This window comes from Heterodontus francisci, chromosome 20, assembly GCF_036365525.1.
Source record: "Heterodontus francisci isolate sHetFra1 chromosome 20, sHetFra1.hap1, whole genome shotgun sequence".
Classification (NCBI taxonomy): domain Eukaryota; kingdom Metazoa; phylum Chordata; class Chondrichthyes; order Heterodontiformes; family Heterodontidae; genus Heterodontus; species Heterodontus francisci.
Window position 1 is genome coordinate 65,018,570 of NC_090390.1, and position 25,147 is coordinate 65,043,716.

At 43.8% G+C, this 25,147-nt stretch overlaps 1 protein-coding gene across 2 annotated transcripts in view; it reads left to right on the plus strand.

Annotated features, from left to right (window-relative positions):
- trub1 (TruB pseudouridine (psi) synthase family member 1) overlaps positions 1–25,147 on the plus strand; it is an 82,269-nt gene that overhangs the window by 7,241 nt on the left and 49,881 nt on the right. Inside the window, exons 2-3 of one of the 2 annotated variants that reach the window (XM_068052963.1) lie at positions 9,720–9,815; positions 11,391–11,446. In XM_068052963.1, coding sequence (XP_067909064.1) covers positions 9,720–9,815; positions 11,391–11,446 — 152 coding nt within the window. The remainder of the gene's footprint in view (positions 1–9,719; positions 9,816–11,390; positions 11,447–25,147) is intronic. The other variant, XM_068052964.1, reaches the window with a different exon arrangement.

Here is a 25,147-nt window from a genome sequence, read left to right on the forward strand (position 1 = left end):
GAAGAAACACATTTTTTTCCTGCATTTACGCACCATTCACTCTACTAATAATTTACAGCTTTTTTTTATACCGTCGCCATCTGAGTTAACATGGTTAAATCTGTGACAAAACTTCGGCGATACCATTATTTTTCCTGATGTACACAATTTTCTGAAATGATAAGACTATAGCAATAAGTTCCATCGAAACATTTTTGTCTTTAAATTTCACAAAGGTTGTCCCAATTAACCCATTTCAAATTTCCAAGCATCGTCTTCCAGTTGTTTCGTGTTTTCCTTCCAAGTGACCCTGTTGTCCATCACCTCAGCCAGGTGAACTGCACAGCTAGGAGCACTGACCACTACTGAGTTCACTATCCTCTGAGAAGTTTCTCGAGTACCCCTTAACCTTTGTGGCATCATTTGATACTGAAAAACCCTGTCCAGTGTAACAGAAGCTGACTTTTCCTTATCTTGGGGTGTCAAAGGAATTTGACAGTATCCCTCCATTACATTTGTCTCTTTAAGGCACATGGTGTTGCCCACTCTGTTCATACAGTCTTTTAAATGAGAATTTGGGTAGCCGTCTGCCTTCATTACCTTACTGACTTTTCTGTAGTCTATGCAATTTTGAGCCGACCCACCAGGTTTTAGGCATCAAGACCACCTGCAAATTCCAGCTGTCCTGACTAGGTTCAACTAAGCTGCCCTTCAGCATACTTTGGACCTCTGCTTCCACTTGGGTCTGTCTGTCTGGACCTAAACGGCAAGGATGGTCCCCCCCATATCCACATCGTGTGTGGTTAAGCTTGTACAATCCTGGCTTATCCCTACAAACTCTTTTAAATGTTGTGAAAAGCCTGATTAGGTCTTCGTGTTGTTTTGCCTCGAAGTGCAAAAGCATATTGTCTAATTATCCTAGCCATTCTGTATTTGCTAATCTGATAGTTGAAGGTTCAATCTGAGAATGTCCTAGGCCTGCTTCTGCCTCATCCTCACTATCCTTTTCCTACTGAACAGTCCCGATTACCTGACATATCTGTAGTGGCTTATCCTCTTCCCAATGATAATATTGCTTTAGCATATTGATGTGACACAACCGGTTGTTCTTCCGGCGATCAGGGGTGTTGATCAAATAATCTACCCACTCTTTTGATCACTATATAGGCCACTGAACCGTGCTTTTAATGGTTCTCCCTGCAATGGTAACAAGACTAATACTTCATCCCTTGGTTGAAAATTGTGGGTTTTTGCATTCTTGTCTGCCCACTTTGTTTTGAGAGTTTGGTGAAATCTCTCTAAAGCTCCCTGTGACTGTGGGTGATATGCTGAAAATTTCAACTGTCTAATCCCCAAATTGACTTCTTGAAATATCCTAGACATGAAATTAGAACCTTGATCTAATTGAACTTCAAGTGGCAATCCATATCTCGTAAGGAATTGGGTTAACTTTTCTACGCTACTCTAGTAGTAATTGTCCTCAAAGGAATGGCCTCTGGAAATCGAGTAGCCATACCCATGATAGTAAGTATGTATTGAGGTCCTGCTTGTTTTTGGCATGGGTCCTACACAGTCTACCAATATCATGCTAAATGGTTCCTCGATCACTGGTATGGGAACTAGTTGTGCCAGTTTTATGGTAGGTGGTGGTTTTCCCACCATTTGATATCTATGGCATGTCCTACAAAATTGTCCCTCATCCTTTGTAAGACCTGGCCAATAATAATGTTGGCTTCTGTGTGATTTGGTCTTCTGAATTCCCCTCTGTCCTGCAAAAGGAATGTCGTGTGCTAACCTTATTAATCCTTGGCGATATTTAGGTGGTACCGCTATCTGTTCAACAACTGTCCAGTCTTCATCTGCACATCTGTGAGGAGGTCTCCATTTCCTTCTCAAAACCCTGTTTGCCATATCATAGCCTTCCGGAACTCCTTTCGCCTTAGCTTCTCTTAGAGCTGTCTGTGCCATTCGGTATATCTCTGGATCAGCTTGCTGTGCTGCAATTATAGAAGATCTGTTAAAAAAAAAAAATCTCATTTGGATTATCTAAATCCCCAAATAAGGTTTCAGATACTTGGCTATCTGTTTGTGGTGTCCCTTTTACCTCCGACAATGGATCCTGTTTAGCCATTGCTCGGGTGACGACACTTGCAGGAAATATTCCCAGAACCTATTCCTGTAATTTTTCAGTTTCCTTAATTTCACTTGGTTCCTCTGTAATTATAGGAGAAACTGATACTTTTGATCCAGCCAAATCATTCCCTAGGAGTAGATCAATTCCCTCTACTGCCAAACTGTGGACAACTCCTACAGTTACCATCCCAGATATTAAGTCACTCTCTAGGTGTACTTTATATAAAGGTACAGGTATATACACCCCACCAATTCCATTAACTAAAACTTTAGCGTTCAAAGCGCTCTCTGGTGGAAACGTTATATCTTTTCCCCAGCAAAAGAGTTTGGGTTGCTTCTGTATCCCTAAGTATAATAGTTTTTCCTACCTCACTTACAGGATATAGAGTTACTTTACCCTTTGACAAAAATTCATTATAATTTTCGGGTATTTTATTCTTAACCTCTGCACTCCTTTTAGTTTTATTATCTGGTTTTACAACTCTCGTTAAAGCAATAGCTTTAATGATGTAGCTATAGCTTTAACAAAGCTTATAGTTTTAGACTGTCAGTCAGAGTCTTTTCCTCTGCATTAGCTTTGCGTACCCCAACAAATCAAACAAAACAAAGAACAGTACAGCACAGGAGCAGGCCATTCGGCCCTCCAAGCCTGCGCCGATCTTGATGCCTGTCTAAATTAAAACCTTCTGCACTTCCGGGGACCGTATCCCTCTATTCCCATCCTATTCATGTATTTGTCAAGATGCCTCTTAAATGTCGCTATCGTACCTGCTTCCACCACCTCCCCCGGCAGCAAGTTCCAGGTACTCACCACCCTCTGTGTAAAGAACTTGCCTCGCACATCCCCTCTAAACTTTGCCCCTCTCACCTTAAACCTATGTCCTCTAGTAACTGACTCTTCCACCCTGGGAAAAAGCTTCTGACTATCCACTCTGTCCATGCCACTCATAACTTTGTAAACCTCTATCATGTCGCCCCTCCACCTCCGTCGTTCCAGTGAAAACAATCCGAGTTTATGCAACCTCTCCTCATAGCTAATGCCCTCCAGACCAGGCAACATCCTGGTAAACCTCTTCTGTACCCTCTCCAAAGCCTCCACGTCCTTCTGGTAGTGTGGCAACCAGAATTGCACGCAATATTCTAAGTGTGGCCTAACTAAAGTTCTGTACAGCTGCAGCATGACTTGCCAATTTTTATACTCTATGCCCCGACCGATGAAGGCAAGCATGCCGTATGCCTTCTTGACTACCTTATCCACCTGCGTTGCCACTTTCAGTGACCTGTGGACCTGTACGCCCAGATCTCTCTGTCTGTCAATATTCCTAAGGGTTCTGCCATTTACTGTATACTTCCCACCTGTATTCGATCTTCCAAAATGCATTACCTCACATTTGTCCGAATTAAACTCCATCTGCCATTTCTCCGCCCAAGTCTCCAACCGATCTATATCCTGCTGTATCCTCTGACAATCCTCATCGCTATCCGCAACTCCGCCAACCTTTGTGTCATCCGCAAACTTACTAATCAGACCAGCTACATTTTCCTCCAAATCATTTTTATATATATACTATAAACAGCAAAGGTCCCAGCACTGATCCCTGCGGGACACCACTAGTCACAGCCCTCCATTCAGAAAAGCACCCTTCCACTGCTACCCTCTGTCTTCTATGACTGAGCCAGTTCTGTATCCATCTTGCCAGCTCACCTCTGATCCCATGTGAATTTACCTTTTGTACCAGTCTGCCATGAGGAACCTTGTCAAAGGCTTTACTGAAGTCCATATAGACAACATGCACTGCCCTTCCTTCATCAATCATCTTCGTCACTTCCTCACATTTCCCCACAAGTCCTATGGGTTTACCTTGCAATTCCCAGCATTCTAACCGAAGGTGACCCGTTTTGTGGCAATGATAACACTTCAGCTTGCGAACCTCACTTCTACCCTCAGCACCTTCCTTTCTGACTTGAGGAGGTGATCCTGGGGCATTCCCAGCTGTTCCTTCTTGTCCCCGGCTACTTGCCTTCCTTTCACTCTCCCACTTTCTGTCCTTCTTGGGTTTATGGGGGTGATGGACAAAAGATTTTGGCTTATTCACAAGCTCAAAATCATCAGCAATGTCCGCTGCTTGCCTAGCTTTCAAACTTTCAGATTATCTATGTGAGTTCTCACCACTGAAGGAATGGAATTTTTAAACTCTTCCAAAAGAATCAATTCTCAAATGTTCTCATATGTGGTTTCCATCTTTAATTCCCGTATCCAACGGTCAAAATTCATTTGCTTCGCCCTCCAATTCTGCATATGCCTGCCCAACCAATCTCAGTAAGTTCCGAAACTTCTGACTATAAGCTTCAGGGACGAACTCGTACGCAGCGAGAATCGCCTTTTTTGCTATCTGATAATCTGCAGAAGCCTCTTCAGGAAGCATGGCATAAACTTCGAGTTCTGCCGACCAACTTGCTTTGTATAAGCAATGTCCATTGGCCATTTCATCTGTTTGGCTATTTTTTCAAAAGTTATGAAAAATGCCTCTATGTCCCTTTCCTTGAACTTAGGAACAGCTTGAATAAATTTAAACAGCTTTTCGCTGGGTTTTGAGCTAAATTCAGATTCTTCCTGACCTGAATTTTCCCTGGATTCAAAACTACCCCTTTGTCGTAGTTCCATCTCTTTTAGCTTAACTTCCTTCTCTTTTTCACTTTCTCTCTGAAGTTCAAGTTTTCTTAATTCTTCTTCAGCCTCAAGTTTTTTCGTTTCTAACTGAATCCTAGCCAATATCACTGCATCATTCTGTGACTTACGACTTTCTTGTTCCCTGTATTCCCCTTCTAATTCCAAATGTTAGGCTATAATGTCAGTTATCTCATAGAGTCGTAGAGTTACACAGCACAGAAACAGGCCCTTCATCCCATTGTGTCTGTGCTGGCCATCAAGCACCTAACTATTTTGAGCAATTGGCCCGTCGCCTTGTATGTTTTGATCCTAGACGTGAGCCGCCTGGTATGCTATGATCCTAGACGCGAGCCACCTAATTAAATATGATTGGACTGTGAAAGAGCTCCCAATTAAAATATATAATTCTGATCTCGGTGGGAGCAACGCAATGTCAATTCAGTCCCGTCGCTCCACAGATCGCATCATATTTCTTTAAGTTTTCCAAATCGAAGAAAACAGCCAAATTGAACAATCTAGTAACCCCCGAATGACGCGGACCAAACCAAGTATCTTTAGATATCAACAAATTAACTATTCATTTTTAAAAAACTAGAATCTTAAACACTACTAAGATAAACCAATATCTAAAGATTACTTAAAAATCTAGCTCCCGCATTTGCATACACATACTCGGTTTTAAATTAGCTGACTGAGAAAATGGAAAAAAAGTCTTTGCAAATTATGTTCCTGATGAATGGTCTTCCAATACAGCACAGTCAGAGTTCACTTTTAGTCTTCCAAGGTCCGATGAAAACAGAAGGCCCTTCCAAAAGTTCGGCTGTTGCAGTATTAAACTCTTTTCTTCCCAGCGAAGAGCACAGCAGAAACCAATAATTTGTTGTGAAAGGAAAAAGCTTTTTTCTTTTTGAATGGAATTAATTCAGCTTGAAGCTTTGTAGAATTTTGAGAGAGAAATAACATGGCTTTTCTTCCTTTAGTTTGAATTGTCTCAGAGCTCTGCTTCCTTCAATTGTTGGAACAGTCTCTCTCTCTCTCTCTCTCTCTCTCTCTGCAGAACAGTCTCTCTGCAAACCAGTCTCAGCCAGCCAGTTTTCAAAAGTCAAACTGCAGCATTGAATCGCGTGTCCCCTCTCTCTCTGGCTGTTGCTTGGCAACCAGAATGCATCCTGGCTCACTGTGCCTCTGGAGAGTTCTTAAAGGTACACTGTTCTTTTTACAGTCTTAAAGGCGTAACGCCAAATTTCTGAGGAGAGAAACAAATAACACAGGACCGTGACAATATGACCATGTTTTTAATGCAGGTTGAACATGATTGGAAGAAGAACAAGGGAGTTATGTTATCTTGGCCAATATTTATCCTTCAACCAGCGTGATTAACATACAGATTATCTAGTCATTTATATCTGCTGGTCATGGGACCTTGCGAAGAGCAAGGACCTTGGGAGCTCTTCCGCGGTCGAATCATATTTAATTAGGCGGCTCGTGTCTAGGATCAGAATCAGACTAATTTGGAGCGCTCACGTTTGGAATCATATTAATTGCGCATCTCTGGGATAACATACAAATTGGGGTCTTGCGTCTGGCATCATATTAATTGCTCTCGAGTCTGGGATCATATCAATTAGAAACTCGATTGTTGGGATCTAAATCTAACGATAGTTTGAAGAAATAAAAGGAACCAGGTCTCCTGTGTAATAAGGAGCAAATACATTTCCATTTGTGGCATCAGTTCATTGGCTGTGAATTGCTTTGGGACATTGTGAAAGATGCTAAAAGAAGTGCAAGATTTTTTCTCCAATATGCACAAATACAGTGTAAGCTGAAGGGTATAAATGCAAAAACGTACAGTGCCCAGCTCAAATTGCTCCTTGAATATGATATTTTTGTTTTGTTATTCAAAGACATTTATGTCATAGGGGATGATTTCTGGTGTGAGTGATTTGTTATGGGGGGAGAAATTGGAGTCCTTGCTGCTTGAAAGGATGTGATGGAGAGAGGACCTGTAAGGAGTATAAAATGTTATTTGGCATAGGAAAACTAAATCTGGAGCAGTAGAAGTAAGTCAAAGCACTGGAATAAGGGAGGGCAGACTGTTGAAAGGTCAATTTTATAGGGCAGATGTCAAGAAGAACTTCACACAGTGTGATTGTCACTTAAAATGTTAAGCTAGTGAAGGTGAAACCCTTAGATTCATTCAATTTACAGTTAGATGATGTGATAGGGGAGCCACTTATTTCCTGTATTGATTGAGCTGAAAAGGATTGAAAGGCCTCCCATGTCTGTATTTTGTGGAAGTGCATTATGTGGGTATCGGCAAGACAAGATCAAGCTTGGCTGCGATACACTCTCAACCAGCTTCTTTATGGTAGCGGCTGCTGTTGTGTTAAAGGGATTGGAAAGCATAATGAATGAGAAGCTATTGCAGGACTGTAATTGCAGGAACCTGCTTTCTGGTTGCCAATTGACTTCAGAGCAAAATGGTCACATCTTTCCTGGAAATGGAATGACACTTCCTATTAAACACAGACTATGGACAGTGGTCCTTAACACTTAAATGTTGGGCAGTCTTGTTCCACCTTATTCCAAGTCTGACCTTTTCTGACACATCTAGGATGGGTCGAAGTGCTTGTGTGTTGGTATTGTCAGCATACGTATGGAACCTAACCCTATGTCTTCAGATGATGGCATCAAGGAGCATCATGTAGAAAGAGGGCGACGAGGGCAGATGTTTGGAGACAATGGTGTAGGAGCAGGCAGAGAAGCAGTTACTGCTGATGCTATACCTATGATTGAATAGGTAAGAGTGGAACCAAGTGAAGAAAGTTTCCGTGAGCTGAGCAAAAGAGGAAGGTTGCTGGACGAAGATAGTGTCAAAGGCTTCAGAGAAGACAGGGAGGCATACTGCACCAGTGGAGTCATACCTAGCACAAAGGAAAATGGTTGTGATTGTTGGAGGCCAATCATCTCAGCCCCAGGATATCGCTGTAGCTGTTTCTCAGGGCGGTTTCCTGAGCCCAATCATCATCAGTTGCTTCATCAATGACCAACCCTCCGTCATAAGGTCAGAAGTGCATTTGTTTGTTCATTGATTGCACAGTGTTCAGTCCCATTCATAACTCCTTGGATAATGAAGCAGTTTGTGCCCGCATGCAGGAAGATCTGGACAACGTTCAGGCATTACCATTGCTGAATCCCCCCACCATCAACATCTTGCGGTTCCATTAACTAGTAGCTTAACTGGGCCAGCCACATAAATACTGTGGCTACAGGAGCAGGCCAGAAGATGGGAATTCTGTGGCAAGTAATTCACCTCCTGGCTCCCCAAAGCCTGTACACTATCTACAAGGCATAAGTCAGGAGTGTGATGGAATACTCTCCGGTTGCCTGGATGAGTGAAACTCCAACAACATTCAAAAAACTCAACACCATCCAAGATAAAGCAGCCCATTTGATTGGCACCCCTCCACCACCACCTTAAACATTTACTCCCTCCACCATCAATGCACAGTGGCCGTAGTGTGTTCCATCTACAATATGGAATGCAGCAACTCAGCAAGGTTCATTTGACAGCATCTTCCAAAACAGCAACCCCTACCACCTGCAAGGGTGAGGGCAGCAGGCGCAAGGGAATACCACCACCTGCAAGTTCCCCTCCAACTCGCACACCATCCTGACTTGGAAATATATCGCTGTTTCTTCTCTGTTGCTGGGTCAAAATTCTGGAATTCCCTCCCTAACAGCACTGTTGGTGGACCGACACCACATGGACTGCAGAGGGTCAAGTTGGTGGCACACCACCAGCTTCTCAATTAGGGATGGGAAATCTCATGATGTCACTTGTAACTTTGGTCAAGCTCATTTCAGTACTGTGGCTGGGATGGAAACCTGATTAGAAGGGTTCAGTTGTGGAGTTGCAAGAAAGATGGGCACATATTGAAGAGGTAATATGTTCAATGACTTTAGCGAGGAAGGGAGGTTGGAGATAGGGCAGTTGCTTGCAAGGACAGAGAGTTGTTTTTTTTTTTTGAGCAGGGGTAGTGACTGGTGTCTTGAAAACAAAGGGAAATTATGTGCAGAGAGGGATCCATTTACCAAGTCAGCTAGTATGGGAGCTGAGTGGTCAGTATAATGCAAATGGGATCAAGAGACAAGATACATTTGGAGAGAGCATGATGGGAGATGGCAAAGAAACTGTAGAAAGATGCTGATTCAGTGCTAGGTTAGGTTAGGGGGAGCCTTGGGGGAGGTTTTGGCTTGTGGGGAAGGGTGGGAAGCATCAGAGGCTGCTGAGTTGAGTGGTCTCTCTTTTTGGTGACAAAGAAGTCCATGAGCTCCTTACATTTGGTGAATGGGGCATAGGGATGGGTTTAAAGAGATTCTGGGTGTTATCTATTTCTCTCCAGGATGATTGGCAAGGGAGAACAAAGCCCAGTTGTGCTTGATGTGACCCAGCCAGATTTGGTGATGGATGACAAAACTAGTTGTTGACCAAATAAGCAGGTTGGAGAGAATCCATCTGTTTTCAGACTTGATACAATTTAAAACCATGAAGACTGGAAATTGATGAGGATCCCACTCCCCTGCTGTTGGCTGAACTGAACCAAACTAAACCAAATGAAATTTCACTTAATACTTCAACCCTGAACTAAGTTTAAAACCCATACTCTATATATCACCAAGATCATTTGTTTTTCAGTGCTCGTTCTCAGGATGTAGGCATTGCAGGCAAGGATGACGAGATGATGGTAGGCTGCCTTCACTGCAGTCCATTCATAGCACCATGTAAATTCCAACAGAGGACAGAACAAAACACAATCTTTAAAACTTATAAAATTACATTTTAAAGCTGTCATAATGTTTGAAATAAATCTTAAATGAAACATGGCTGTATCATTGTATGTAGTCTGACATTTTAATTGTACTGCTGAAATAGAAGCTGGTGTCAAGCAACATCCAATGAAAAGAAAGAAACAAGTTCTGAAGCTGGGACATGGAGGAACCCTTGATAGTGCAGCATCAGGAGTGCTTGGTAAGATGGGGGGGGGCGGTGTGCGAAGAAAACATACTTTGTAATGATGAATTAATTAGCTATTCATATTAAAAGCAAAATACTGCGGATGTTGGAAATCTGAAAAAGCTACAAGAAATGCTGGAAATACTCAGCAGGTCTGGCAGCATCTGTGGAGAGAGAAGCAGAGTTAACGTTTCAGGTCAGTTCTGAAGAAGGGTCACTGACCTGAAATGTTAACTCTGCTTCTCTCTCCACAGATGCTGCCAGACCTGCTGAGTATTTCCAGCATTTCTTGTAGCTATTTATATTATTTGACTTCTTGGGTGTTGTTGTCACCCCACACTGTCTTATTTCATTGCTATGTCAGAAAATAGCCATGACTGTACCAGAAGATACACATGACAAATTACTTGCAGTCAACACGTGCTTGCTTTGTTTACCAGCATTTTAATTTGAGCTCAAATTTTAAACAATGCTGGTGAGAGCAGCAAAATACATGCTCATTGCAAGACCAGCTGATGAGTCCTCTAACTGTTAGATATGGGAAATGGAAGGCAGCTGAAATTTAAATCTCTTGATTTAACATTAAGGTGCTGTTGGATAGATAAATGAGTGGGAAAGCCTTTAGAAATATTGAGTTTAAATAGGTAAAAGCATTGGGCTTAAGTGGGCATGCAATCAATCATATGCCACAGGTATTGCTGATTTTTGAGTGGATTGAATATATAATGGACTGGACCACTTGCATAGATGGTATTCACATATAATTGAGAGAAAATATTCATCCAATCTCCATCTTGATTGAAGCTAGTCTTATTTGTACTCATTTTCTATTTCTGTAAGTTCAAATGATCGGCCTACATTTACGTAAAAACTTGCACAATCTCCTCTCTTGTTTTTTAATGAGGAAAAGGTTTGGTTCCGATACACTTTTTATGACTTAGAGCTAATGTTCTCTTTAACTGCTGCATCTGTGCATGGCCGGCCTTTTGCATTGCGCAGTCCTTTTAAGGTTAACACACGTGTGCACATCTTAAATGGAATGTTGCTTGTGTGTGGCCTGTTTGTTTCCTGTGTGGCACATTCCCGATGGCTGTGCAGGTGCATGGACGCACAGCATAGTGGGAACATTGGTTAGAGCCCCAAATTCCGGAATCGTCCTTGTTATACTTCTCTCAATTCCAACACAACAATGTTTTCATAAAGATTAGTGCCCAAAATATTCTTAGCTTTACTTCAGAGTTTAAATTTCTGGCAACAACATTTTCTATGTTGCTTGCTTTACCTTGTTAATATCTTTTCTGATTGTGACCAGAGCTGCACATATTAGTCAAGATGAGGTCTGACCAATGAGTTACACAGCAACAATACAACCTCTTTTTTATTTGTACTTGAGTTTGTGTTAACTGCAGCTGAGCCCTGTGCTGATGGCTTCATAAATTTATTTATGCATTATAGCCCTGAGACCAGTTTCCTGATCATAATGCTGCACCACACTCCTGGTCTTTCCTGTTTTCATTTCAGATTTGTTGTAATTCTTTTTATCTCCACATTTTAAAATAATTACTGTTTTCCTTTGTTATTTGACTTCAGTGGTTGGCATTGGTAAAGGAACCAAAATGCTCAGTGGAATGTTGTCCTGCTCCAAGGTAAGTGCAATTACTTAATGATTTTGTTTCTGATTTCACTAAACTGAGGACTTCAGAATTTAATTTTCTGTGAAATGTCCCTTTGCGAAGCTTATTTACACTTCAAGTGTTTTTGTGCTGCTTCAATGAAAGTAAAACATGTAAATATATTACTATTGCTAACATTTTACTTAAAATTGCCTTGATGCGAATATTTATCACTCAGTGGAGCTTTACTTCATAGTTCAAACATATATGATAAAATAGAAACTTTAACCATAGATGAATTTCCTTCCCTGGAAAGCATCCACCTCTCTTGTTCATGTATGTGGGCCTCAATATAGAAAAATTAGAGGAAAGCTGTGCAGGCTCCCAGAGTGCTCTATCTGGTGACAGAGCAAAAGCTGCAAGAACTCATGACAGTACCTCAAAGCTCATTTTGATTTGGATCTAAATTTAGTTTCAAAGGTATCGACCCATAAGCAAGTGCTGATCTCTACATCATTTTCAAGTTCAGATTTATCTTGGGATGCAGACAGCCATTGTGGTTTTTCACATTAACTGCACTTTCGGATTACGGTAATGTATATTTGTGAAACCATCATCAGCAATAGTTTTGAATTCAACTCCAGTAAGTCATAAAATAAAATGATGTGCCAGGTGATGTTGTAGTACCAGATTAAAAATATGTAAGTTCAAGAATACTTAATTAACAAATCTCTACCTGAATAAAGCTTTTAGAATATAATCTCTAACTTATTTTTCCAATAACTTTGAAAAACAAACATGTCTTCTAAATTAAAGCTGAAGAGAAACATTCCAACTGTTGGGTAATGAGGTTAAACCAAGGACCCATCTGCCCCCTCCAGTGGACGAAAAATATTCCAGGGTACTATTTTGAAGAGGAGCAGGGGACTTAGCCCTGGTGTCCTCGCCAATATTTGTCCCTTAACTAACACTTCAAAGATAAGGCAGAAGCATTTGCAACAATCTTCAGCCAGAAGTGCTGAGTGGATGATCCATCTCGGCCTCCTCTTGAAGTCCCCAACATTACAGATGCCAGACTTCAGCCAATTCGATTCACTCCGCGTGATATCAAGAAACGACCTGAAGGCACTGGATACTGCAAAGGCTACGGGTCCTGACAATATTCCGGCAATAATGCTGAAGACCTGTGCTCCAGAACATGCCGCACCCCTAGCCAAGCTGTTCCAGTATAGCTACAACACTGGTATCTACCCGGCAATGTGGAAAATTGCCCACATATGTCCTGTACACAAAAAGCAGGACAAGTCCAACTCGGCCAGTTACCGCCCCATCAGTCTACTCTCAATCATCAGTAAAGTGATGGAAGGTGTCATCAACAGTGCCATCAAGCAGCACTTGCTTCGCAATAACCTGCTCAGTGATGCTCAGTTTGGGTTCCACCAGGGCCACTCAGCTCCTGACCTCATTACAGCCTTGGTTCAAACATGGACAAAAGAGCTGAACTCAAGAGGTGTGAGGTGAGAGTGACTGCCCTTGACATCAAGGCAACATTTGACCGAGTATGGCATCAAGGAGCCCTAGCAAAACTGGAGTCAATGGGAATTGAGGAAAACTGTCTGCTGGTTGGAGTCATCCCTAGCGCAAAGGAAGGTGGTTGTGGTTGTTGGAGGTCAATCATCTGAGCTCCAAGGCATCACTGCAGGAGTTCCTCAGGGTAACGTCCTAGGCCCAACCATCTTCAGCTGCTTCATCAATGACCTTCCTTCTATCATAAGGTCAGAAGTAGGGATGTTCGCTGATGATTGCACAATGTTCAGCATCATTCGCAACTCCTCAAATACTGAAGCAGAACGTGTAGAAATGCAGCAAGACCTGGACAATATCCAGGCTTGGGCTGATAAGTGGGAAGTAACATTTGCGCCACACAAGTGCCAGGCAATCACCACCTCCAACAAGAGAGAATCTAACCATCTCCCTTTGACACTCAATGGCATTACCATCGCTGAATTCCCCATTATCAATGTCCTAGGGGCTACCATTGACCAGAAACTGAACTGGAGTAGTCATATAAATACCATGGCTACAACAGCAGGTCAGAGGCTAGGTATCCTGCGATGAGTAACTCACCTCCTGACTCCCCAGAGCCTGTCCACTATCTACAAGGCACAAGTCAGGAGTGTGATGGAATACTCTCCACTTGCCTGGATGGGTGCAGCTCCAACAACACTCAAGAAGCTCGACACCATCCAGAACAAAGCAGCCCGCTTGATTGGCACACCATCCGCAAACATTCACTCCCTCCACCACTGACACACAGTGGCAGCAATGTGTGCCATCTACAAGATGCACTGCAGCAACGCACCAAGGCTCCTTAGACAGCACCTTCCAAACCCGCGACCTCTACCACCACAAAGGACAAGAGCAGCAGATGCATGGGAACACCACCACCTGCAAGTTCCCCTCCAAGTCACACACCATCCTGACTTGGAACTATATCGCCGTTCCTTCAATGTTGCTGGGTCAAAATCCTGGAACTCCCTTCCTAACAGCACTGTGGGTGTACCTACCTCACATGGACTGCAGCGGTTCAAGAAGGTAGCTCACCACCACCTTCTCGAGGGCAATTAGGAATGGGCAATAAATTGGGGAGGCAGTGGCGTAGTGGTAATGTCACTTGACTGGTAATCCAGAGTCCCGGCTGATGCTTTGGGGGCATTTGTTCAAATCCCAGCACAGCAGATGGTGAAATTTGAATTCAGTTAATAAATCTGGAATTAAACGCCAGTCGAATGGTGACCATGAAATCATTGTCGATTGTTGCAAAAACCCTTCTGGTTCACTCATGTCCTTTTAGGGAAGGAAATCTGCTGTCCTTACCTGGTCTGACCTACATGTGACTCCAGACCCACAACAATGTGGTTGGCTCCTAAAAATGCCCTCTGAAATGGTCTAGGGATGGGCAATAAATGCTGGCATAGCCAGTGACACCCACATCCCATGAATGAATAAAAAAAACCGCACTAAAAACAGATTATTTGGTCATTATCCCATTGCTGTTTGGAGGAGCTTGCTGTACACAGATTGGTTGTTGCATTTCCTAAATTGCAACATTGACTACATTTCAAATAGTACTGCTGCAAAGTTCTTTGGGATGTGCTGAGGTAGTGGCAGGTGCTATACAAATGCAAGTCTTTTTGTTATGGGGTTAAAGGAAAATAGAGTTGAGGCCACAATCAGATTAGCCATGATCGTATCGAATGGCGGAGCAGGCTTGAGGGGCTGAATGGTCTGCTCCTGCTCCTAACTCATATCTTCATATGTTACTGCATTCTGGGAATTTGTCCACGCAGCAAATGCTCAGTCTGCAGAATCTGCCTTCAGCGAGCACACTTTTATCTGGAGATATAGCTATCATGTCTAGGCTACTGAAAGAGGCTGAGGCCTTAAAATAAAAACTTAATTGAATGTGTTATGAAGACGCACAGTGGATAAGTTGGTCATGTTATTGTGAAAATATAATTTTTTTGATTAAAACGCTACTTTAGACGATGGAAATTTCAGTTACTTGGAGGGGGAAAAAAGTGACCAGATTTTTTTTGAAAACCTATTAAGTGATTTAATTGGTTCTTTATTTTCTTGTTTGGAAGATTCCCCTGGCTGGTTGTTGAGGATTTGATTTTGTATTTCGTAAGTCCTTTTGTCGTTTCTCGGCAGTTTTCCAGCTGTTCCCATCGCTTTTCATTTATATCTTGCCTAAGCTCTGATTTGCTGCTGTTTGAATCAAATCAGCCAAATATTATGGAAAACTGATGAACAGAAAGTGGGTGCTAGGTGAAAGATATTTACTGTATTACCAGTTGATCTCCTTTGGCATTGCTAATTGTCCATCATCCTCACCTTTTGCCTTTGTTTTTCTTCTCGAATGGTGTGGTGTTATGGGGAGGAAGGCATCAGTGATGTAAGCCATTTGGGGGTGCCTGTGGGGTATTCGTCATGAGTAGGGTGGTAGGTTTTGGATGGGGTGGGATGCCAACTCTGAATGTAGGATTGCTTTTGGACTGGGAGTTGTTCGGTGACTTTTGAGCCAAATTGTGCATGTGGCCAGGCTGTGTCTCTTTTTGCAACCATTGCATCATTGGAATACCTGCTTATGCTCTATATGTTGCGTGCCCCTTTGTACGTTTGTTGATTTTCCCTCCCTGGCACCTCCAGTTCATGTCCCTCAGCTCATTCAGTAATTCTATCCCTTGTGTTCATCTATTCTCCTACCTGCCCTCCACCACACCCTCAAATTTTAACATTGTCTGATTCTGAATTTACAGTTGATTACAGCCCCTTGCTCCCAATCTTTCCCCTGCCCATTCTTTTCCCTATTTGCTCCTCTGTTCATTTCTTCTTTGATTGTCATCCTATATCCCATGCACACTCAAATCAACCTCTATATTTTCTTACCTCAACCCCATAACTCCACCCTATGATTTCCTTATCTTACTCCCCTTTTAGGCTCGTCCCTTTCCTACATTTTCCCCCTTTTTCCCACCTTTCCGGGCTGAATTTTGCCAGCTCCTCGACGCCTGGGTCACAGCCGGGGGGGGGGGCGGGTAAAATTCTGAGGGGAAGGCCTGCCTCGACACCCAAAGTCATGAAGGGCCTGCCGCATATTACCTTGGTGTGGCCTCCCACCCCCCCCGGGCCGCATGGCAGCGGGGCCTTCATCTAAATATTTAAATTAACCTTGAATAGACGTAAATGAACTTGCCTGCAGGTGGTGGCCGCTCCACGCAGCTCACGCGTCTTCGGAACTCAGTACGGAATTCTGAGGCGAGAACCTGATGGGGAGGGGGAAAACACTTTTTATTGGCTGTGGGGATGGTGGGAAGAGGTTGAAGGGCAAAAGTTAGCTTCGGAGGTAAGTTCAGGTAAGGGGATGAGGCAAGTTTTGTCAATATTGGGCAAAGAAGTGACCATTGGGGGGGTCGGGGAAGGGCCTCCTTATCATAATTATGAAAAAAAAAGCATACTGTACCTTTAAACATTTAAATCTTCACGAAGGGCTTCAAGCCCTTTAAAAATGGCGCCGGACGCTAATGCTGGGGACGCGGCGGCTGCCCCCTTTACGCCATTTAGGGTGGCTGCTCCACCCCCCTGTTTAAATCAGCCCCTGCTTGGAATATCACCGGGGCTGTGCGGCGGCACTTCCATGTCGGCAAGCCGCCAAGTTCAAAGCGCGCCGCAATGGAGCTCGGCACGCTAATGAAGTCCAGCCCTCCATCTTACACTCCCCATTCCCCCACTGTACAAAACAGAGTAGGCCTGTGGGTGACACAAAGCCCAGTAGTAGCATGTATATGGCAGCATAGTGGTTATATTACTGGACTAGTAATCCAGAGGGCTGTTCTAATGAACCAGAGATGTGAGTTCAAATTCCACCACACAGCTGGGGAATTTGAATTCAGTTAACTAAATAAATCTGGATTTAAAAAGCAAGTGTCAGTAACGGTGACCATGAAACATGATTGTTGTAAAAGCCCATCACGTTCACTGATGTCTTTTAGGGAAGGAAATTTGCTGTCCTTAATCTGGTCAGGCCTATCTGTGGCGTCAGACCCACAGCAATGTGATTGACCCTTACTGCCCTCTGAAATGGGCCAACAAGCCACTCAGCTATATCAAACCGCTCTGAAAAAGTCTAATAAAATAAAACCGGGCAGTCCACCTGGCATCGACTTGGGCACCAGACATTACAAAAGCACACCCAGCCCAGTCAACATTGCAAAGTCTTTCTCACTAGCATCTGGGACTTGTGCTAAAGTTGGGAGAGTTGTACCACAGGGCTAATCGAGCAACAGCCTGGCAGTCATGTTTACAGAATCGTATCTTTCAGCCAACGTCCCAGACTCCTCCATTACCATTCCTGAGTATGTCATGTCCCACTAGTAGAACAGACCCAGCAAAGGTGGCAGTGCAATTGGGAGTTAGTGGCCCTGGGAGTGCTCAGCATTGATTCTGGGCCCCATGAAGTCTCATGGCATCTGGTCAAACATGGGCAAGGAAACCTGCTGATTACCACCTACAGCCCTCCCTCAGCTGATGAATCAGTCAGTATTCCTCCACGTTTCACACCACTTGGAAGAAGTGCTGAGTATAGTAGGGACACAATGTACTCTGGGTGGGGACTTAAATGTCCATCACCACAGTGGCTGGATTTGGGCGGCACAGTGGTTAGCACCGCAGCCTCGCAGCTCCAGTGACCCGGGTTCAGTTCTGGGCAATGCCTGTGTGGAGTTTGCAAGTTCTCGCTGTGACCGCATGGGTTTCTGCTGGGTGCTCCGGTTTCCTCCCACAGCCAAAGACTCGCAGGCTGATAGGTAAATTGGCCATTGTAAATTGCCCCTAGTGTAGGTAGGAGAATGGTGGCGATGTGGTAGGGAATATGGGATTAATGTAGGATAGGTATAAATGGGTGGTTGTTGGTTGGCACAGACTTGGTGGGCCAAAGGGCCTGTTTCAGTGCTGTATCTCTAAATAAAAATAAATAAATTACTGACTGAGCTGGCTGAATTCCAAAGGACATAGCTGCCAGACTAGGCCCGTGGCCGGTGGTGAGATAATCAACATGAAGACAAAACCTACATGACCGCATTCTTGCCACTCTATCTGCTGCAGATGCATCTGTCCAGAATGGTATGAGTAGGAGTGGCTACCACACAGTCCTTGTGGAGATGAAGTCCAATCTTCACACTGAGAATACCCTCCATTGTGTTGTGTGGCACCACCATTGTGCTAAATGGGACAGATTCAGAACAGATAGAGTGGCTCAGAACTGGGTATCCATGAGACGCTGTAGGCCATCAGCAGTAACAAAATTGTATTCAACCACAATCTGTAACCGCATGGCCCAGCATTTTCTACACTGTACCATTACCATCAAGCCAGTGAACCAGATTTGGTTCCATGAGGAGAGGAGAAGAGCAGCACCAGGCGTATCTAAAAATGAGATGTCAACCTGGTGAAGCTTAGGATTACATGCATGCTGTGGACAGAACTAAGGGATTCCACAACCAAAGCTCTGCAGTCCTGTCACATCCAGTCAACAGTGGTGGTGGGCAATTAAACAATGGGAGGAAGAAGCTCCATGAACGTGCCCACCCTCAATGATGGCATGAGTGCAAAAAACAAGGTTGAAGCATTTGCAAATATCTTCAGGCAGAAGTGTCAAGTGGATAATCCATCTTAATCACTTCCTGAGGTCCCCAGCATCACAGAAGCCAGTGCTCAGCCAATTCGATTCACTCGATGTAATATCAAGAGACAACTGAAGGCACTGGATACAGAAAAGGCTAAGGACCCCGACAACATCTTGGCTGCAGTGCTGAAGATGTGCTCCAGAACTAGAACAACCTCAAGCCAAACTGTTCTAGTACAGCTACAACACTGTCATCTACTTGCAAAACTGGAAAATTGCCTGGGAATGCCCTGTCCACAAAAATCAGGACAAATCCAAATTGGCTAATTACTGTCTAATCAGTCCAGTCTTGAGCATCAGTGAAGTAATGGTAGGTGTTGCTGACAGTGCAGTTAAATGGCACTTACTCACTGATAACCTGCTCACCAATGCTCAACTTGGATTCTGCCAGGACCACTCTAGTCCAGACCTTGTTGTAGCCTTGGTTCAAACATGGACAGAAAAGCTGAGTTCCAGAGGTGAGGTGAGAGTGACTGACAGCATTTAACTGACTCTGGTACCAAGGAACCCGAGTAAAATTGACGTCAATCGGAATCGGGGAAAATTCTTCACTGGCAGGAGCCATACCTCATGCACGGGACAATGGTTATGATTGTTGCAGGCTGATCATCTCAGCCCCAGGACATCACTGCAAGACTTCCTCAGGGCAGTGTTCCAAACCTAACCATCTTCAGCTTCATCAGTAAACTTCCCTCCATCATACAGTCAGATGCACTAGACAGGGCTAAGCGATCCCACAACCAAAGGATCAGATCTATGCTCTGCAGTCCTGCCACATCCAGTCGTGAATGGTAGTGGACAATTAAACAACTAACTGGAGGAGGAGGCTCCACAAATATCCCCATCAACAATGATGGGAGAAGCCCAGCACATTAGTGCAAAAGACAAGGCTGAAGAATTTGCATCTATCTTCAGCCAGAAGTGCTGAGTGGATGATCCATCTCGACCTCCTCCTGAGGTACCCAACATCACAGATGCTAGTCTTCAGCCAATCCGATTCACTTCACATGATATCAAGAAACGACTGAAGGCACTGCATACTGCAAAGGCTATGGGCCCTGACAATGTTCCAGCAATAGTACTGAAGACTTGTGTTCCACAACTAGCCGCACCCCTAGCCAAGCTCTTCCAGTACAGCTACAACACTGGCATCTGCCCAGGTATGTCCTGTGCACAAAAAGCAGGACGAATCCAGCCTGGCCAATTACCGCCCTATCAGTCTACTCCCGATCAGCAGCAGAGTAATGGAAGGGGTCATCGACCGTGTTATCAAGCGACACTTGCTCAGCAGTGACCTGCTCACTGATGCTCAGTTTGGGTTCTGCCAGGGTCACTCCGCTCCTGACATTACAGCCTTTTTCCAAACATGGATAAAAGAACTGAGCTCCAGAGGTGAGGTGAGAGTGACTACCCTTGACATCAAGGCAGCATTTGACCGAGTGTGGCATCAAGGAGCCCACTGGAGTCAATGGGAATCGAGGAAAATTCTTCTCTGGTTGGATTCATACCTAGCACAAAGAAAGATGGTTGTGGTTGTTGGAGGTCAATTATCTCAGTCCCAGGACATCACTGCAGGAGTTCGTCAGGGTAGTGTCATAGGCCCAGTCATCTTCAGCTGCTTCATCAATGGCCTTCCCTCCATCATAAGGTCAGAAGTGGGAATGTTTGCTGATTGTGCAATGTGCAGCACCATTTACGACTTCTCAGATACTGAACCAGCCCATGTCCATATGCAGCAAGACCTGGACAACATCCAGGCTTGGACTGATGTATGGCGCTAATGTTACTTGGCACACAAGTGCCAGGCAATGACCATCTCAAACAAGAGAAGATCTAACCATCTCCCCTTGATGTTCAATGGCATTACCACCACTGAATCCCCCACTATCAACATCCTGGGGGTTGCCATTGACCAGAAACTGAGCAGGACCAGCCACATAAATGCAGTGGCTACGAGTGCAGATCAGAGGGTGGGAATTCTGTGGCAAGTAACTCGCCTATCTCCCCAGAGCCTGTCCACTATCTACAAGGTTCAAGTCAGGAATGTGATGGAATACTCTTCGCTTGCCTGGATGGGTGCAGCTCCAACAACACTCGAGAAGCTCAACACCATCCAGGACGAAGCAGCCCACTTGATTGGCACCCCACCCGCAACCTTCAACATTCACCCCCTCGACCACTGATGCACAGTGGCAGCAGTGTGTACCATCTATAAGATGCAATGCAGCAACTCACCAAGGGTCCTTCGACAGCACCTTCCAAACCTGCGATCTCTACCACCTAGAAGGACAAGGGCAGCAGATGCATGGGAGCACCACCACCTGCAAGTTCCCCTCCAAGTCACACATCATCCTGACTTGGAACAATATCGCTGCTCCTTCACTATCGCTGGGTCAAAGTCTTGAAACTACCTTCCTAATAGCACTGTTGGTGTACCTACACGCCAAGGTCTGCAGCGGTTCAAGAAGGCAGCTCACCACCACTTTCTCAAGGGCAATTAGGAATGGGTAACAAATGCTGGCTTCACCAGTGACACCCACATTTCACAAACAAAAAAAAATATTGGGATGTTTGCTGTTGATTACAGTGTTTGGGTTAATTCACATCTCATAATTAAGCAGTCTGTGCTCACCAGTAGCAACTCCTGAACAATATGCAGGCTTGGGCTGATGTGTGGACTGAATGTTACTTGCCACTTAAGTGCCAGGCAATGACCATCTCCAGCAAGAAAGAATCTGACCATCTCCTCTTGGTGTTCAATGACATTTACCATCATCGAATGTCCCACCATCAACATTATGTGGGTCACAATTGTCCAGAAACTTAACTGAACCAGCCATATATATATACAGTGGCTACAGAAGCAGATCAGAGGCTAGGTAACACTGTCGAGTGACTCCTATCCTGACTTCCTCCACGCCTTTCTATTATTTACAAGGCACGTCAGGAGTGTAATGGAATACTTCAATATTCTCCACTTGCCTGGATGAATGCAGTTTCAACGGAACTAGAAACATGACACTTTACAAGACTAAGCAGCCTGCTTGATTTGCACCCAATCCACCATTTTAAACATTCACTCCCTCCATTAGCGCACCGTGACTGCAGTGTGTGCCATCTGCAACTCACCAAAGCTGCCTCGACTGTACTTCCCAAACTTGCAACATCTGCAGCCTCAAAGGATGAGGGCAGTCAGTGCATGAGAACACCACCGCCCCTAAGTTCCCCTCCAAGTCACACATCATCTGACTTGGATATATCACACTTTCCCTTCGTTATCAGTGTGTCAAAATCCAGGAACTTCCTACCTAGCAAAACTGTATCTACACTACACAGACTGCAGTGATTCAAGAAGGTGGATCGCCACCACTTCAAGGGCAGATAGGGATGGCAATAAGTCCTGATCTGCCAGAGATGTCCACATCCCATGAATGAATTAAACAAAAAAGGGAAATGGTTGGGTCTGGCAACTAGGAGGTGTAACGGATGGCCACGCCTAGGGTCAGTAAACAGTAGGCTCTAGTAGCAATGTGTCAAATGACATTAATGCTATACGAGGTATGTTTGCATTCTGCACCATTGCACTGTCAATCTGAGCAATGCTGCAGAGCCACAACATATTGAACAACATCATTTTTTAAAGTCTTAGGGCTGTTAGCCAGTTTCTGAATATCTCTTTGATACAGTCACCATAACAAGCCAGATCTCTTCTTATCTTGATGTTGACATTAAAGTAGTGTCTCCTTTTTTGTGTTTTGAACAAAGCAGAAAATGGCTTGCATGCTTGTTAATTGCCAAGGCCATTAAAGTGGATATGCTGTCAGCTGGACATAAATGCCAATACACCAAGAAGATCTTTGGGGTGCTGTCAACCAAATAACTCATTTATGACAATACCTGCTCCCCTGGGCCATCACTGAATTGTCTCAAACCAGCAAAGCACTTAACATCTCATTGAAAAGCAAGTCATTTCAATAACATGAATAAGTTAACCCTTTCATGGTGCAGAAAGTGTGATTTCTGATCAGGTTTAAATACAGGCTTTTCAGCCAGTCAAGTCACAGAATTTATTAATGTGTCTCCCCACGCTGGAATGAGGACATCAGTGGAGGTCTTGGAACAATAGGCAAGTTTAATCTTTAAGTGAAGTGATGAAAATGTTTAAAAAAAAATGTAAAAATTAAAATGGAGACTGAGTGGGAGAAAGATTTTAAAATTTCTATTTGAGGTGTTAATTTTAGTACTGGATGTTTTAGTAGCCTTAATGTAAAATTTGAGTGTCACATGACAAGAGCTAAAATCTCCACAGAGCATAGAATTCTGTGGAGCTATTATGAGCCTCACTTTTCTTGTGTCTTGCAAGAGTAATTTGTGCTCTTACGATAGCCATTTCTGTGGCATTGAAATAAAACTGCCACTTTAGCATTGAATTTTAAGTATTTTCCTGCTGCTAGCCCTCACTGGCTAGGAACTAGGCTGAGATTTCCAAAATCCATTCCCTTTGTATCCATTACAACAATCTGAAAGTGGAAATGTTCATTTTTTAAAAAAGTCTTGATTTAATTCAGATCCGGCTCCAGAGGTCAAAGTATAATCTAGTTTACTGCACCACCTAGCTATCTGTGTTACATGCTAGCTTTTGTCAATCTACCTTCAGCATTAGTAAGCCCAAAATTGTTTGTCATAAAGCACTACATTTTTGATTGTTATGGACAGAATTGCGAGAGAACTGAAACTCCTGTTCTTTTCCCTTTACTGCCCATAATCAAAGTGTTTTAACAAGGAAGACGTGTGTGTTTCTTGACCCGAGTGTATAGCTAATTTGAATAACCAGCTGCACGCTTTTCTTGGGTTTAAATAAGTAGGATTATTTTTATTCACACGTTTGACCTGAAAGTCTAATGCTACATCACTCACTGACTGCATACACACACTTGAGAAAGAAAGCTGTTAAAGTTAGTGCACTTTTACTAATTACAAGCAAAGAAATAATTTGTAAGTCACATGATTTGGCTCGTCTTGGGGAAAAGGCATGCTTTGTGGGCCCAGTGACGAAGCTATTTGCACCCCTGAAATGTAGTTAGGTGCGTTCAGTAGCCAGTCATGTATCAAAGTTGTTGCAGGATTCTCTTGAAGAGGTGGATTTTCAGCAGGTCATTAAGTTAGTTGCTTGTCGTCTCATCACTTGGAGGTTTGTTTTCTGTACTGGTGGACTTGAAAAGGAATGGGCTCGGAGACCTGAAGATGTTACAGTCTCCAGTTCTTTTCAAGTACAGTGGTACTTCCTTGTCTGCTTGCTGCTTTTTCTGCAGTCCATATTTTAGAAGATTTTTAAAAGGAGACCACCATGTGACTTCTCAGTTCCTTTTCCAAATATGGTGAGGGTCTAGGTTGGTTAGATCCATCCTGGTTTGTTGTAAGACATTGATCCTGAGGAGGGTGAAGACTCCTTTGTTTCAGGAGAAACCCATTCAATTCAGGAATGTCTCCTGATGGCTTCAGGATGGACGTTGATGACACCTTTTAGTCTGGAAGGTATTCTTTTGTCCTTGAAGACAGTGTCAGCTTTTGATGACGCCGGTCGGGGCAGCTGACCATTGGCCATCTTCGCAGCCCATGTCCATTTTTAATGTCCATTGTGGCTCATTAAAAACCTTTATTAGCCTAGACATAGAATATAAGAGCAGGAGGTTATGATGGAGCTGTATAAAATGCTGGTTCGGCCACAGCTGGAGTACTGTGTACAGTTCTGGTTGCCACACTATAGGAAGGATGTGATTGCACTGGAGAGGGTGCAGAGGAGATTCACCAAGATATTGCCTGGGCTGGAGCGAGCGGAGAAGGCTGAGGGGGGGACGTGATTGAGATATACAAAATTATGAGGGGCATTGATAGGATAGATGGGAAGAAACTTTTTCCCTTTAGTGGAGAGGTCAATAACCAGGGGGCACAGATTTAAGGTAAGGGGCAGGAGGTTTAGAGGGGATTTGAGGAGGAATTTTTTCACCCAGAGGGTGGTTGGAATCTGGAACACACTGCCTGAAGAGGTGGGAGAGGTAGGAACACTGGTGACCATGTTTTGAAGTTATGAATAGGACATACCTCTACTGGGCATCATGATGATTGTGAGGCTGCACTGACATTTTTCTTTCCAATGCATTGGGTATAGTCCCTTTGGCACTGACCCAATCTGGTCAGTATCAATATAAGAGATACCACCACGCAAAGATCAACATGCAGTAGTTTTGCTTTACATCAGCTATAGTACAGCTACAGCCACTAAGAAACTTATGTTTTTATATATTTTGATTTTGAAAACTCGATAGTACAAAAGTGTGCTTTTCTTTAAACAGCTTTTGGAATACTCTGCTCTTGACCAATGCAATAGTCCTTGGCAGTACAGTAGGTTGATAAATTGTGATTTTGCATGTGAACATTGTGGGTGGCACCATGCCACTCATCAACTCACTCCACCCTACCCCAAGCCC